This window comes from Camarhynchus parvulus, chromosome 20, assembly GCF_901933205.1.
Source record: "Camarhynchus parvulus chromosome 20, STF_HiC, whole genome shotgun sequence".
Lineage (NCBI taxonomy): Eukaryota > Metazoa > Chordata > Aves > Passeriformes > Thraupidae > Camarhynchus > Camarhynchus parvulus.
Genome location: NC_044590.1, coordinates 6788709 through 6801026, shown reverse-complemented (window position 1 = coordinate 6801026; position 12318 = coordinate 6788709). Strand labels below are relative to the sequence as shown.

The 12318-nt window shown below is 42.5% G+C and overlaps 1 protein-coding gene across 3 annotated transcripts in view; it reads left to right on the top strand.

The window, feature by feature from the left end:
* The window catches only part of RTEL1 (regulator of telomere elongation helicase 1), a 44710-nt gene extending 32602 nt beyond the window's left edge, over window positions 1–12108 (top strand). The window contains exons 30-35 of one of the 3 annotated variants that reach the window (XM_030963417.1): window positions 634–771; window positions 1459–1575; window positions 3255–3497; window positions 4911–5081; window positions 5925–6110; window positions 11052–12108. In XM_030963417.1, coding sequence (XP_030819277.1) covers window positions 634–771; window positions 1459–1575; window positions 3255–3497; window positions 4911–5081; window positions 5925–6110; window positions 11052–11083 — 887 coding nt within the window. In that variant the 3' untranslated portion in view covers window positions 11084–12108. Of the gene's footprint in view, window positions 1–633; window positions 772–1458; window positions 1576–3254; window positions 3498–4910; window positions 5082–5924; window positions 6111–6608; window positions 6945–11051 lie in introns of those variants that run through there. The other 2 variants (XM_030963416.1, XM_030963418.1) reach the window with 2 other exon arrangements.
* Window positions 12109–12318: the final 210 nt, after the last annotated feature.

The window sequence follows — 12318 nt, the reverse complement described above, 5'->3', positions numbered from 1 at the left end:
TTCATCAACTGAAATAATAAATGCATAGTTATGCATTTATTTATAGTTTCAGGGAAATTCTAAGGTTAAAGAATAGGAAGCTCAGTCACTTGGTTTTCCAATTTGCTATGATCTACATAAGTAAGAAAATATTTGATCATCAAATCAAGGTCTAAATCTAGTTTTGGAAACTGTCAGGCACCTGAAACCTAAAGTTGTTTTAATGTTTAGGGTTCTGGTTGGCCAGCATTTTGTGGGTAGTAAGTAACATGAGGTGTAAAGTTAACAGTTCATCAGTTATTTGAAGTATCAGCCTAGCAGTTACTTGGATCTGAGGTTTCTGAGGCACCTCAAGGGCTGTTTCACTGAGGGGTGAGTTACTCTATATTTTCCCTGAAAAAATGAGGTTTTACCTACTGGTGATAATATTGCTCAGTGTTTGCATGATAGCTGACCTTTTTGTAATTTGTAAGTGTGCTTATTGTATAAATATTAGATGAAAGCATTTAGATTTTAATTTATTTAGGTGCACCTTTTTATCTAACCTTGAAGTTCCGCTGTTGTAGCTTTTGGTAGTATTTATTGCCTGTTGTGGATTGATTTTTTTTTCCTTTCTTTCTTTTTTTCCCCCCTTTTCCTTCTCTCTGATGCAAGATTTTTACCAGTTTGTTCGACCCCAGCATAAAAAGCAGTTTGATGAAGCATGCTGCAATTTGACTGGGTTGGGCTGTGGCTACAAACCTGAGCACAGCCTCCCACGGGAGGAGAGGGAGATCCTGGCCAAGAGAATGGGTGAGAGTTTGGTTGAGTTCTAGCATTTGAAGGACAAATGTCCTTGTTCACCCAGTCATAGAGCAGGATGTGAGATGTAGAAATTCAAGGAAGTTCAATTTAATCAATGCTGAGCTAAGTCTCTGCTCTCTATGGTCCTCTTGCCTTCCCTTGAGCTGTGCAGGTGCCTGAGCATTGGTTACTGCAGAGTTGATAACTATGTCATTTTGTTTCAAAAGGGGATTTTACTCATCTGCTAATATCACTTACTGTGGGGAATTAAACAACATTGTGTGTGACTATTTTGTTGCCCACATAGTGCCAGCAGAATTGTGAATAGAGGGTGATTGTGTCCTTACAGAATTTGTCAAATCTGTGAAATCCTGGAGCAGTAAAGTTCTGAAAAAGTGGGGCGTTAGCTCATCATCAGAGAAATAAATCTATGTGGAATCCCAGACTGGTTTGGGTTGAAAGTGACTTTAAAACTCAACCAGTTCCACCCCCTGCCATGGGCAGGGACACCTTCCACTATCCCAGGGTGCTCCAAGCCCCATCCAACCTGGCCTTGGACACTTCCAGGGATGGGGCAGCCACAGCTTCTGTGGGTTGCTCAGATGTTTTCAGCACAGGATGGCATACATTGAAATGCACCATTCCATGTTCATTCTTCCCTAAATTCACTGTTAATGGACTGGTTTCGTTTAACAGAAGAAAAACAGAGCCAGCAGAAAAGTACATTCTCCAAGGCCTCGTGTGCTCAGCTGAACCCTGGGCTCCACCTGAACCAAGGAGGATCCTACTTGACAACAGGACTCAATAGTGCAGGTACCCTCCATGTTTAATAAAAACCAGTCTATTCTGTTTTATTTCATCATTGACTGGAAGTTCTCCTAGGGCAAACCAATGTCCTTTATGCTTGCCTAGCACAGTGGCTCCCCCTCTCTAGGTGGGAGGGGTGATAATTCGGAATTTTCAGCAAGGATTGTGCAAACCAAAACACGAAAGTCAATAAATTAAATCAAGGTGCACGTGAAAAGAAACCAGCTGAAGCCAGACACTTGTACTAGAGGCTGAGCTGGGAAAAGTGGGGGTTGGGTCTGCTGGGCTTCCTGTTTGTCCAGGGTCCATGAAAGGGAGCCATTTAAGGAGTGTGAGTTAAGATTACGTCAGTATGAATTCAGGTATGTAGAAACTGTTTCATTTTGTTCTTGGTGTAATGTGTACACTCCCTCTGTGGACAGCCTGGCTTTTTCTGCAGAAACAGAGAGTACTAAATGTAATCTCTGTGTGCATCCCTCTAATCTCGCTCTGTCCACTATTTACCTTCAAGTTCATGGGCTCATTTATTTAATTATGGGTTTTCCTGAGAACAGCTGGGAATTTTTTGTGTTTCTCACAAGGAAATGAGTAGGATCATTGGACAGCTTAGAAGTCTTTCTTTAGAGGACAAAGAATAGTCAAATGCTAATCCTTTCTTTAAAAAAACAAGCCAATTTCCTGGAAGGCTTTAAATACTTCTAATGTGTGAAGCTATACTGTTTCTTTTTATTTGTTTTCCCATTTTCTTTTCTATTTTGAGGATATTTGAATAAAGCAGAATCTTTAGTAATTATCTTGTCCTGAAATCATTAGAATGGTTTCACAGAAATTTGTTTCCACAAAAAGTAATTGAGAAAATAATAGGAGTAAATGGATGTGTTATTTCTATGCCTCCTTAAGAAGAGAATGCCTCTGTGGAAATATAAGAAAGCTCTAGGATATGCAATAAATACTGCTTATAAAATGCACACTCAATTTTTTCACTTCCACCAAATTTAATGAAGCCTGTGTTTTGAAACCTAATTATCTTTATCATCCAATAAAGGACTTTTAAAGATCCAGATACCAAAATATATGGCAGGTTAATTTAAATAAATTTCTTATCATATCCTTCATCCATATCTGGATGCCTGTGATATGCAAACCAGAACATTTTTCTCTAAAACATACCAGAAATCAGAGAATAATATTGTAAATAAAGTACACTTGGCATTTAGCAGAATGTTCCAAGCTGCTTCTATCTTTTGCAGACCTCCTACATGGCTCTTGTGCTCTCTTGAGTGTTGTTTCAGGTCAGATAGTATTTTTGGACATAGTTTTCCTGTTAGGAAACACACATCCCACCCCTTGTCTGCTCTTATTATTAAGGGGTGAGAAATCTGAACTTTAAAATTACCTATTTCAGGCCAGCAGAGTTGGTTTACCCATCTGTTTACCCTCATTCCCTCGCGACCTTCTGACACATGTCTCCATTTAAAATTATCAAGGAGCTCCAGAAGATGCTAAAAGTGATCCCCAGAATAATTTTGCTCTGTTGCCATTTCCAGGAGCAGGTCTGGGCAGGTGGGGTTGGCTTCACCACTTTGAAATAGTTCAGGAATTCCCTCCAAATGGAGTGAAAAGTGGTTATGATGGAGTGACCTGTTTGTTCCTCAAGCCCTGCTCACGCGTTCTTTGTCTCCCAGGGCAGAATGCCAATGCAGCTCCAAGGAAAGAGGCTGAAAAGGCTCCAAGCTCCAGGAGAGAGCATCACCAGGCCCTCAGGACTGCCTATCTCAGTGATGTGCAGAGGGCTTTGGACAAAAGCAGCTACAGCCAGTTCTATGAGGCTCTGCTGGCTTACAAGAAGACAGATAATTACGATGCCATGGTGTCAGTGATAGCAGCCCTCACCACTGAGAGGCCACAGGACTTTCATCTCCTACAAAGTAAGGGTTTTTTTAAAATCACTCTTATTTATTTGAAAGGAAAATGTGGGTGCTGTGGTCTTATGTGAGGTCTCACCTTTTGGTTTAGCTACTCAGATCAGCAGAGCAGCTGGAACAATGGGTTCAGTGAATGCCATTCAGAGAGCAAAACATGTCAAGGTTATGAAATGTTATCTCTGTCTGCTCAGGTAGAAATTGTCCATTAAAAACTACACAACACCTCAGTAATTCCAGTCCTAACCTTCATGCCACCTAACTGTTTTTTCTCCTCAATTACTGCAATTGCTCTTTAGAAAGGGCAGTGCTGACTATTGAACTGACCCAATTTTATTCCCATGACCAGTGATTGCTGTACTGGTGCTAAGTTCTTAGATCACTTCCAGGTTTCAGGATAAGCAGTTAGGCTTTTGATTTACTATTCTTTTACAGAGCTTCAGCTGAAAATATTTCTGGAGCTGTGATATAATTTATTTTCTCAGAAGTGGTTTGTTTTGTTTTATTTTCCTTTCATGGGTTTAGTGATGGAAGAGTTTAGGGAGCTACAGGTTTTTAAAATTTGAAATTGGACTTAATTGTTTGGAAGAAGAAGAAGAGGCATTATATGCTGATCCTGACTGCCTCAATGGTGATATCTTGTGTGATGTGACACCTCAGTTCCACCTTCTCCCATGTCTCTAAGATGACTCTTCTGCTGGAAATGATGCATTCGTTGTATGCTGGGAAATGCTGATGGAATTTTCTTTGTTATCTTTAGCAGATAACAATAAATATTCCACTGGCCTTGAATAGGTACCATAGTCTGCAAGTTGTGAGAGCATACCCTTATCCTGGTGTATTAGGTAACTGTTAAGTTAGATTAGTCTTGGCAAAGTGGAGAGTGGGAGAAAATGAGCTGTGTGAGTCATAACCTCCCCCTGAGCTCTCTTTCACAGTCACCGTCTCTACTGAGCAAATGTTTTGACCTCAGAGGACCTTGTGGTAGAATTGTCTGTGCTTGGCAGTAAATCATAATTGGGGTTTTCTAGAATTTCTGTATGTGTGTTGTGAATCCTTGTCAACCAAACAGTAACAAGAAATTTCCTTCCTGAGGGTCTCTTTGGATATTGTGTTCTTAGATCACTTCTCAGGTGAAGTGCTGGGGTGGGTGTTTATTCTGAGCTGTAGAGAGTGGAAGAATTTCAAGACAAATTGGGATTATTTTCAATACTAAATACTCATCTGCCTTCTGGCAAGGAAAGCCCCGTAAATATAAAAATCACAAAAGCATCAAGTGTTTCACCAAGCTGAATATACTCTGAGGAATCTGACTGATATTATTCAGCTTCCAAAGAATTTCTCCCCTCCAAAGCAAGGAGTTTTCCATGGTCAGGCACTGGTTTTCTTATGCATTTGACTGCATTTTCTTTGGGCCAGGGTTTTACATGTTCGTGCGTCCTCACCACAAAGAGCAGTTCAGAGAGCTGTGCAAGGGTTTGACTGGAATGGTCTGTGGTGATGGAGAGAAGCAGTTGCAACAGCTGGAGCAAACTGAAAGGAAACCCCAGAGCTTGGAGGGCTGCACAAAAGCAATCAGCCACATACAAGGTAGGGAATGAGCAGTTGTCAAAAGTTTAGAATCTTACTTATTATTATGATGGGTAGGGCTCAACAGCCTCGCAACCATAGAATCACAGGCTGGCTTGAGTTGGAAGAGACCTTAAACCTCATCCAGTTCCACCCCCTGCCATGGGCAGGGACACCTTCCATAGACCAGGCTGCTCTGAGCCCTGTCCAACCTGGCCATGAAAACTTCCAGGAATGGGGCAGCCACAGCTTCTCTGGGCACCCTATGCCAGGGCCTCACCACCCTCACAAGGAAGAATTTCCCCCTAATCTCTAATCTAAACCTGCTCTCCTTTAGTTTAAGGCCATTTGCCCTTGTCCTATCACTCCCCACCCCTGTGAAAAGTCCCTCTCCTGGGCTAGGGCCTCCCTGCCTGAGTCCTGTCAAAGAGAATCAAAGTCATTTGTTATCTCTACATTGGGTTAAAAAAACCGCACTCAAACAGGAGTAAGATAAAAGGTAACATGAGATGGGGAAGTGCAAGGAAATAAGAAAGAAATTAGTTATAGTTCTGCCATGTTTAAACTGTGAAGTGTGTTAGGGGTGAAGGCAGAAATTTTACATCCAAGTGGGATGGGAGCAGGAATGGATCAAGGCCCATTCTGTAGGAAGAAGTGCCATAGAACTATTTCAATATAAAAGGTCTCTTTCAGTAATATTGAATGTATTAATATCTATCAAAAACATCTGTTGCCAAGCACTATGGCATAAAAACTAGTTCTTTAAGTTTGTTTTTCTTCTTATACAGTGACAACTGTATGAATTTACTACTGACTTTGTTTTGCATGATACAGGTTCATACACTGGTTTTCTTTTCTCCCCAGATGCAGCCCCTTCTAAGAGTGGGGCACCAGAAAAAATTCAGAGTAAGATTTCCTCCTTCTGCTTCAGCCAGAAAAGTGAACTTGAGTTGCCAAAGACTGAAGTGTCCCAAGAAACCAATAATGTGAGAGCACCCACAGACTCTGGAGTTGTGCCCATCTTTCCCCTAGAGATGGAACCAGAGTGTGGTAGGTACAGGAGAGAGTTGGGATGTAATTTTCTAATTCTTGGGAATAAAGATAAATTACAGGAATGAGACTGATGGTGCATGAAACCACTGGTTCCTGCCTGTATTTGCTCAGGTGCAGTGTGATTGATGTGGTTTGCTGAGGAGAATCTGTACTTTCTGTACCTTGCATGTGCTCTCAAAGTTCTTCATTGTCTTCATCACAATGCTTTAGTAGTTTCCTGAGAACTTTAGGGATTTTTTTTTCTTGACAACTTCCTTGTAAAGGAAGGATGTAACCCGAGTTCCTACTGGGATCTGAAGCATCAAGAGACTGTGAGGTCACTTGAAAGAAATAATGAATGTGGCAGGGCACTGTTGAGGTAGTTCATTACACTCATGGTCATTGTTTTCTGGACTGCGCTGGAAGTGTGGATACATGAGAATTTCGCAGGTGATTACAGGAATTTAGTCATTTCCTCCCTCTCTTTCTCTCTCCTCACCCTCCCCTCTGTTCTAGGAAGATTCCACTGCTCTAACTGCAAATCCAAGGATGATGTGCCTTTTAAATGCCCATTTTGTGACTTCACTTGCTGCAAAACGTGCTGGAAGCAGTTCTTAAAGGTTCTCCTGTTTATTGGTTTGGTTTTTTCCAAAACTGCCGGGGAATTTTGTGCTTTTCAGGAGAATGATGTGAACAAGCCTGGAATCACAATTCTTCTGTTTCCAGGAAGAACACCCAAATGCCAATGGAAGATTTGCCATTTGATCCATTGTTTCCCATGGTTTGCAATATGATTGAAGGCAGATCTCTGCCCTAAGCTGGGGTTTTTACACCTTTGCATCTTTCCAAGCTGCCTCCACATGTTTTCTGGTCTAAAACTACAAAGGCAATAAGCTCTGGAGTCAACTTTAAAAACACTGTTGTTTTTTAATATTTTAATGTTTATTTTAAATTTTTTTTCTTTCTCAGTTTCATAATTTTCCCCATCAAAATCCTATTGTAAAGCTCTGTTATGAGAATGAGGCAAACAAGGAACAGACTGCCCAGGAAAGTGGTTGAATCACCATTCTTGGATGAATTTATGATGTGTAGATGTGATACTTAATGGCATAGTTAAGAGGTAAACTTGGCAGTGCTGGGTCAACCATTGGACTCTGTGTCCTTTTGGGTCTTTCCCAACCAAACAATTCTGTGAATCTGTGATTCTGAATTCCTGCTCAAATATCTCCAGTCTCTTGGTTTTCCCAGCTGAGTAAATTGAAATTCTTTAGGTAAGATGTAGCTGGTCCCAGGGTGCCTCGGTTTGGGAGCATCTTACAAGCCTTTAATTCAGCAGCCAGATGTTAAAAGACTTTCAAAACCAGAATAATGCAAGAGTTTAGGGGTTTCTAAACATTCATATGTGATGAGAAAGCTGCTGATCAGTGGAGGTCAGGAATATCCAAAAACAGTACAGAAGGAAAAGAAACTTCTTCAGCTTGTCAATCTATAAGCAAGTACAAAATAATCTGTTATTCCAAGTTCCAGAGAAAGATATTTTTCTCGGGAAGACAATGAATTGTAAGGTGAGCATAGAAAATTTTGGACTGACATCCAAATAAAATACAGCAGCCAAGACAGAGTTGGCCCAAGAGGAATATAAAATAAGCACAAGATCAGGGTGGTTTGGGTTGGAAGGGACATTAAAACTCATCTCATTCCAACCCCCTGCAATGAGCAGGGACCCTGCCACTATCCCAGATTGGCCAAAGCCCCCTCCAGCCTGGCCTGGGACACTTCCAGGGATGGGGCAGCCGCAGCTTCTCTGGGCACCCTGTGCCAGGGCCTCACCACCCTCACAGGGAAAAATTTCTTCCCAATATCCCCTCTAACCCTGCTCTCTTTTAAGGCTTCTCCTCCTTGTCCTGTCACACCAGGTCCTTGTCCAAAGCCCCTCCTGAGGAGGGGACACAGGGAGGTGCTGAGCTCTTCTCCCTGGGATTTAATGTCAGGATTCATGGGAGCTGCCCAAAGCTTTTCTCAGTGAGGTTCAGTCTGGATATCAGGAGACATTTCTATTCCAAGAGGTTGGTCAAACACTGGAAGAGGCTTCCTAGAGAGGCCTCAATGCTCTTCAACATTACAGTGCCATAACTTCTGTACAACCCTTTAAGAGGTCAGGCACTTGGACTGTAGGATCACTGTAGATCCCTTCCAACTGGAAGTGTTCTTTCTCTTCTATTTAGATATCCCATGCATCCCATTTCCATGTTTGAGGAAATGAGTCATGGGTCATTTGCTAATAATTATTTCCATATTTGCTACTTACTGAATAATCTTATAATTATTTATTATTTTGATATCTGCCACTTACCTGATTAATCTTACTTATAGACACACCTGTAGTGATTAATGTTCTCAGTGTACAGGAGTGTTAAGTGGCTCATGATGTGATTCAGGTGTTGTTTGGTTAATGAAAAATCAAATACAGTGATAGAATTATTTATGTTGGAAGAGACCTTAAAGACCATCAACCCAGCACCACCAGTGCATTCACCTTAAACCACATCCTGAGGTGCCATAGCCACATGTTTTTTGAACACTCCAGGGATGGTGATTCCACCACTTCCTGGGCAGCCTGTTCCAGTGCTTTACTTCCCTTTCCGTGAGGAAATTCCTCCTGTTGTCCAAACCTCCCTTCTCCCCTCGTAGTTTAGGATGTGACTTGTGCTGATGCAGAGATGCCTCTCCAGTGATGAGGCAGAGCTGTGCTGGTCATGCAGCTGAGAGGGAAACACAGGATTGCAAACAGGAAGATGATCCTGTGTTTCTCTGAGCAATCCCAGAGGAGCCATGTCCCACCACATCCATCCCCATTCCCACTCATGCCCTGTGAGGTTGGACAGTCAACCCCATCCATATGTTTGGGACTGGGATACCTTTACCAGCAGGAAATGAGCAACCATGTCCCAGCTCTGAATTCTCATCAGATGGGACTGGGCTTTGTCACTCTGACAGGGCTGCATTTAGAACTCCTGTTTTTCTTTCCTAATAACTTACTCACTGTTTTTTCAGCTCAAAAGCCCTTTGGTGCATATTGTCCCACCAAGGAAGTGACTCAGAGCATCATTCACAACATGGGGTTTGCAAATTGTCATCTTGTCCAATCTGTTATTTTTGCAAAACACTGGTGGGGAGAGGTGGTGAATAATTTTGGAAGCTTTTAGAGGAGCAGAGCAGATGGAATTCCTTACAGCTAGAGGGGGATTAGGGGGATTAGTGCTGGAGCATGTTGGGTGATTCAGTGTGTTAGGGGAAACCTTGCAGAGACTGGACCAGGATATGCTTGTGTGGTTTTCCCCTCCAGAGGTTCTGTTGCTGCTTCCAGGTGTTTAAATGCATTTATTCATGTGGGTCTTCCAAGAAGACTGAGTTATTTTCATTTGGACTATCTGTAATATGGGGAAATAATCAAAGATTTCACAATTAAATGTTACACTTAAAATTGCCTTTGGTAAAGCACTGGCTGTTGGGAGATAAAGTGACCTTTCCTCTCCCCTCCAATTTTTGATATTTCAGTTAATGTCACCAGAACCAAAATCCTACTGCCTGAGCCTGCTCTGCAGTCTGCACCTTTTCTTTCAATGGCTCCCCACTGCCAGAGGTTAGATGGGATATTGGCAAGAAATTCTTCCCTGTGAGGCCCTGGCACAGGCTGTCCAGAGAAGCTGTGGCTGCCCCGTTCCTGGAAGTGTCCAAGGCCAGGCTGGACAGGGCTTGGCATCCAACCTGACTGAGTGGAAAGTGTCCCTGCCCATGGCAGGGGTTTGGAACTGGATGAGCTTTAATGTCCCTTCCAACCCAAACCACTCTGTGATTCTAATGAGGAACTTCCACACTTCAGGGAAGGCTGTGCAGTGCCACTGATGTAGCTGACCATCTTTTTAGGCCTCCTGATCTGGCAATCTTCTCCCAAAGATTTATTTTTTTTAAAGAAAGCAAATTTTCTATCTCCCTTTTGAAATAAAGAGACCAGTTCAGTTTTACCAGTAATTTGCAAACTATGAGAAGAACAGTTTGGATTCATCTGCAAGTCAAATTACTTTAAAGTTGATGATTAGTGAAGAAGCAAACTGAAACCTGAGTGGAGAAATGATGCCTCATGTGTCTTCATGTCTCATGCTGCTAATGAGAAAGGTGTGGGGTGCTATGAAGAAATAAATGTACTTGGTTCCCCTACAACACTCTTGGCAATGACCATGTGTGTCATCCATGTCCAGGTATTGTCAAGGAGACATTTCCTTGTCATCTGTGCAAGAGGAAGCAGGAATTCAGGGAACTCAGGCAGTTGACAGGATTTTACCCACAGGTGCAGCTGTACTTCACAAGAGCTCTTGCAGCTCCACATTTCCTCGTTCCTGTATTTCAGTCCCCCAGATGTGTCATAGCTGGGACAAGTGCTGTAAATTCTGGTGCCACTTTGCATGGTGCCACAAAGCCTCCTCTCCTTTTTATCAGTACCAAGGAAATAATTGACTGTGTGGTAACAGGGAGGTTGCAAACAGCAGATACCATCTCTGGGACTGACAGGTGGCTGCTGTGGCTTGTAGTTCATGTTGGCCAAAATGTGTTTGAGATACTTAATATCAGAGTGGTTTGGATTGGAAGGGACATTAAAGCTGATCTGCCACAGGCAGGGACAACTTCCTCTAGACCAGGCTGCCCCAAGCCCCATCCAACCTGGCCCTGAACACTTGCAGGGCTGGAGCAGCCTCAGATTCTCTGGGAAAGCTGTGCCAGGGCCTCTCAGCACCCTCTGAGTACAGAATTTCTTCCTAAAATTTAATCTAATGCTTCCCTGTTTCAGTTTAAAGCCATTGCCCCTTATCACTGTTTGCCCGCACCAAAACTCCCTCCATTTGTGGCATTTCCTCCACAGTAAATACATTCCCTGTGTGTTTTGTCTGTTGGTTTCTCCAGGTGGTGAAGAAGTGCCCCAAGTGCCGCAGTGATGTGAAGAGGCAGCGATTAGCCCAAGTTTTCTTCTGGTCCTGATGGCAGCCGCAGAAGGGGCAGGAAGCCCTTGGTGCCTGCAGAAGGCAGTGGCTGTGCTCTGGCTCTTGCTGAGCAGGAGCAGGATGGAGGCTCCTTTAAACCCCTGTGATCCTTGGCTCCGCATTCTGAGCTGAGCATTTTCCAGCAAAGGTGGTCAGTTCTGAAAGGTCTCACTGCAGGAGACAAAGCAGAACATTGTCCTCTGTTAGAACTAAGAAAGTTAATTTTTTACTTATTTTATCCCCTGAATTCTCCTGGGGCCACTCTTAGGCTGAAATTTTATATCCTGGAGGCTGCTGTCATTTTATGGCCCCTTCAGGTAATACCAGATCATGCAAAAACCCCAGGAATGCTGCCACAATGGAACTGAGCTGGCTGAGGATGCCAGACTACCCGTCCCTACCCCACTGGTGTTCCTGGAAGAGGTGATTCACATTCACTCTCTGGGTTTGGCAGCAGCCGTTGTCTCCAATAGCAGAAGATACTGAAAGGATCATTTTTTACAGACAAATTCCACTGGTGGATGGTGAGCAGAAGCTCCCTCTCACCTGCTGAGCATCCCAAAGCCTAATTCCATCATCCACCATGGTGGGATGTTTGGGAATATGCTTCTAAGGAGGCTTTATTCTTCACGCAGTGCTGGTATTTCCATGTGCCTCTGTTACCTGTTTTGCTTTCCAAGAAGGAGGATCTAAATGTTTTAAAACTTTTAAATTAATCAGGTTAGATGGGTTAAAAAAATTCTTTAGTATTTCCACTCTCTGTGAGTAGTGGATATACGTGGTTAACCTAAGAAATTGTATCAATTTTAAATCTTCTGTAGCTGCTGTTAATTAGACTGTAAAACAAAACTATTTTGTCTAAATTTGATTTGGTTAGATTAAAAAAACAGGAATTAAAAAAACCAACCCACCAGCTATAAAAACATTGGCTATTGAGTCCTAATGGCCCTGGTAGGAGCAAGTGGAAAGGTTGTACTCTGTAGGTGATTTTCATATCAATAGAATTTGGAAAATTTTATGTTAATAAAATTTTATTCTTAATAAAATTGAAAAGTGAGCTGCGTTTTAACAAAGTTTCCAATTTCAAACCCAGTTCTCTTCAAATCTCATAGCTGCTGGCAGTGAAATGGAAATTTTTGTACTTCATTGACAATTAACAAAGGCTTTGGCAGGAATTGAGGTAGCTCTGG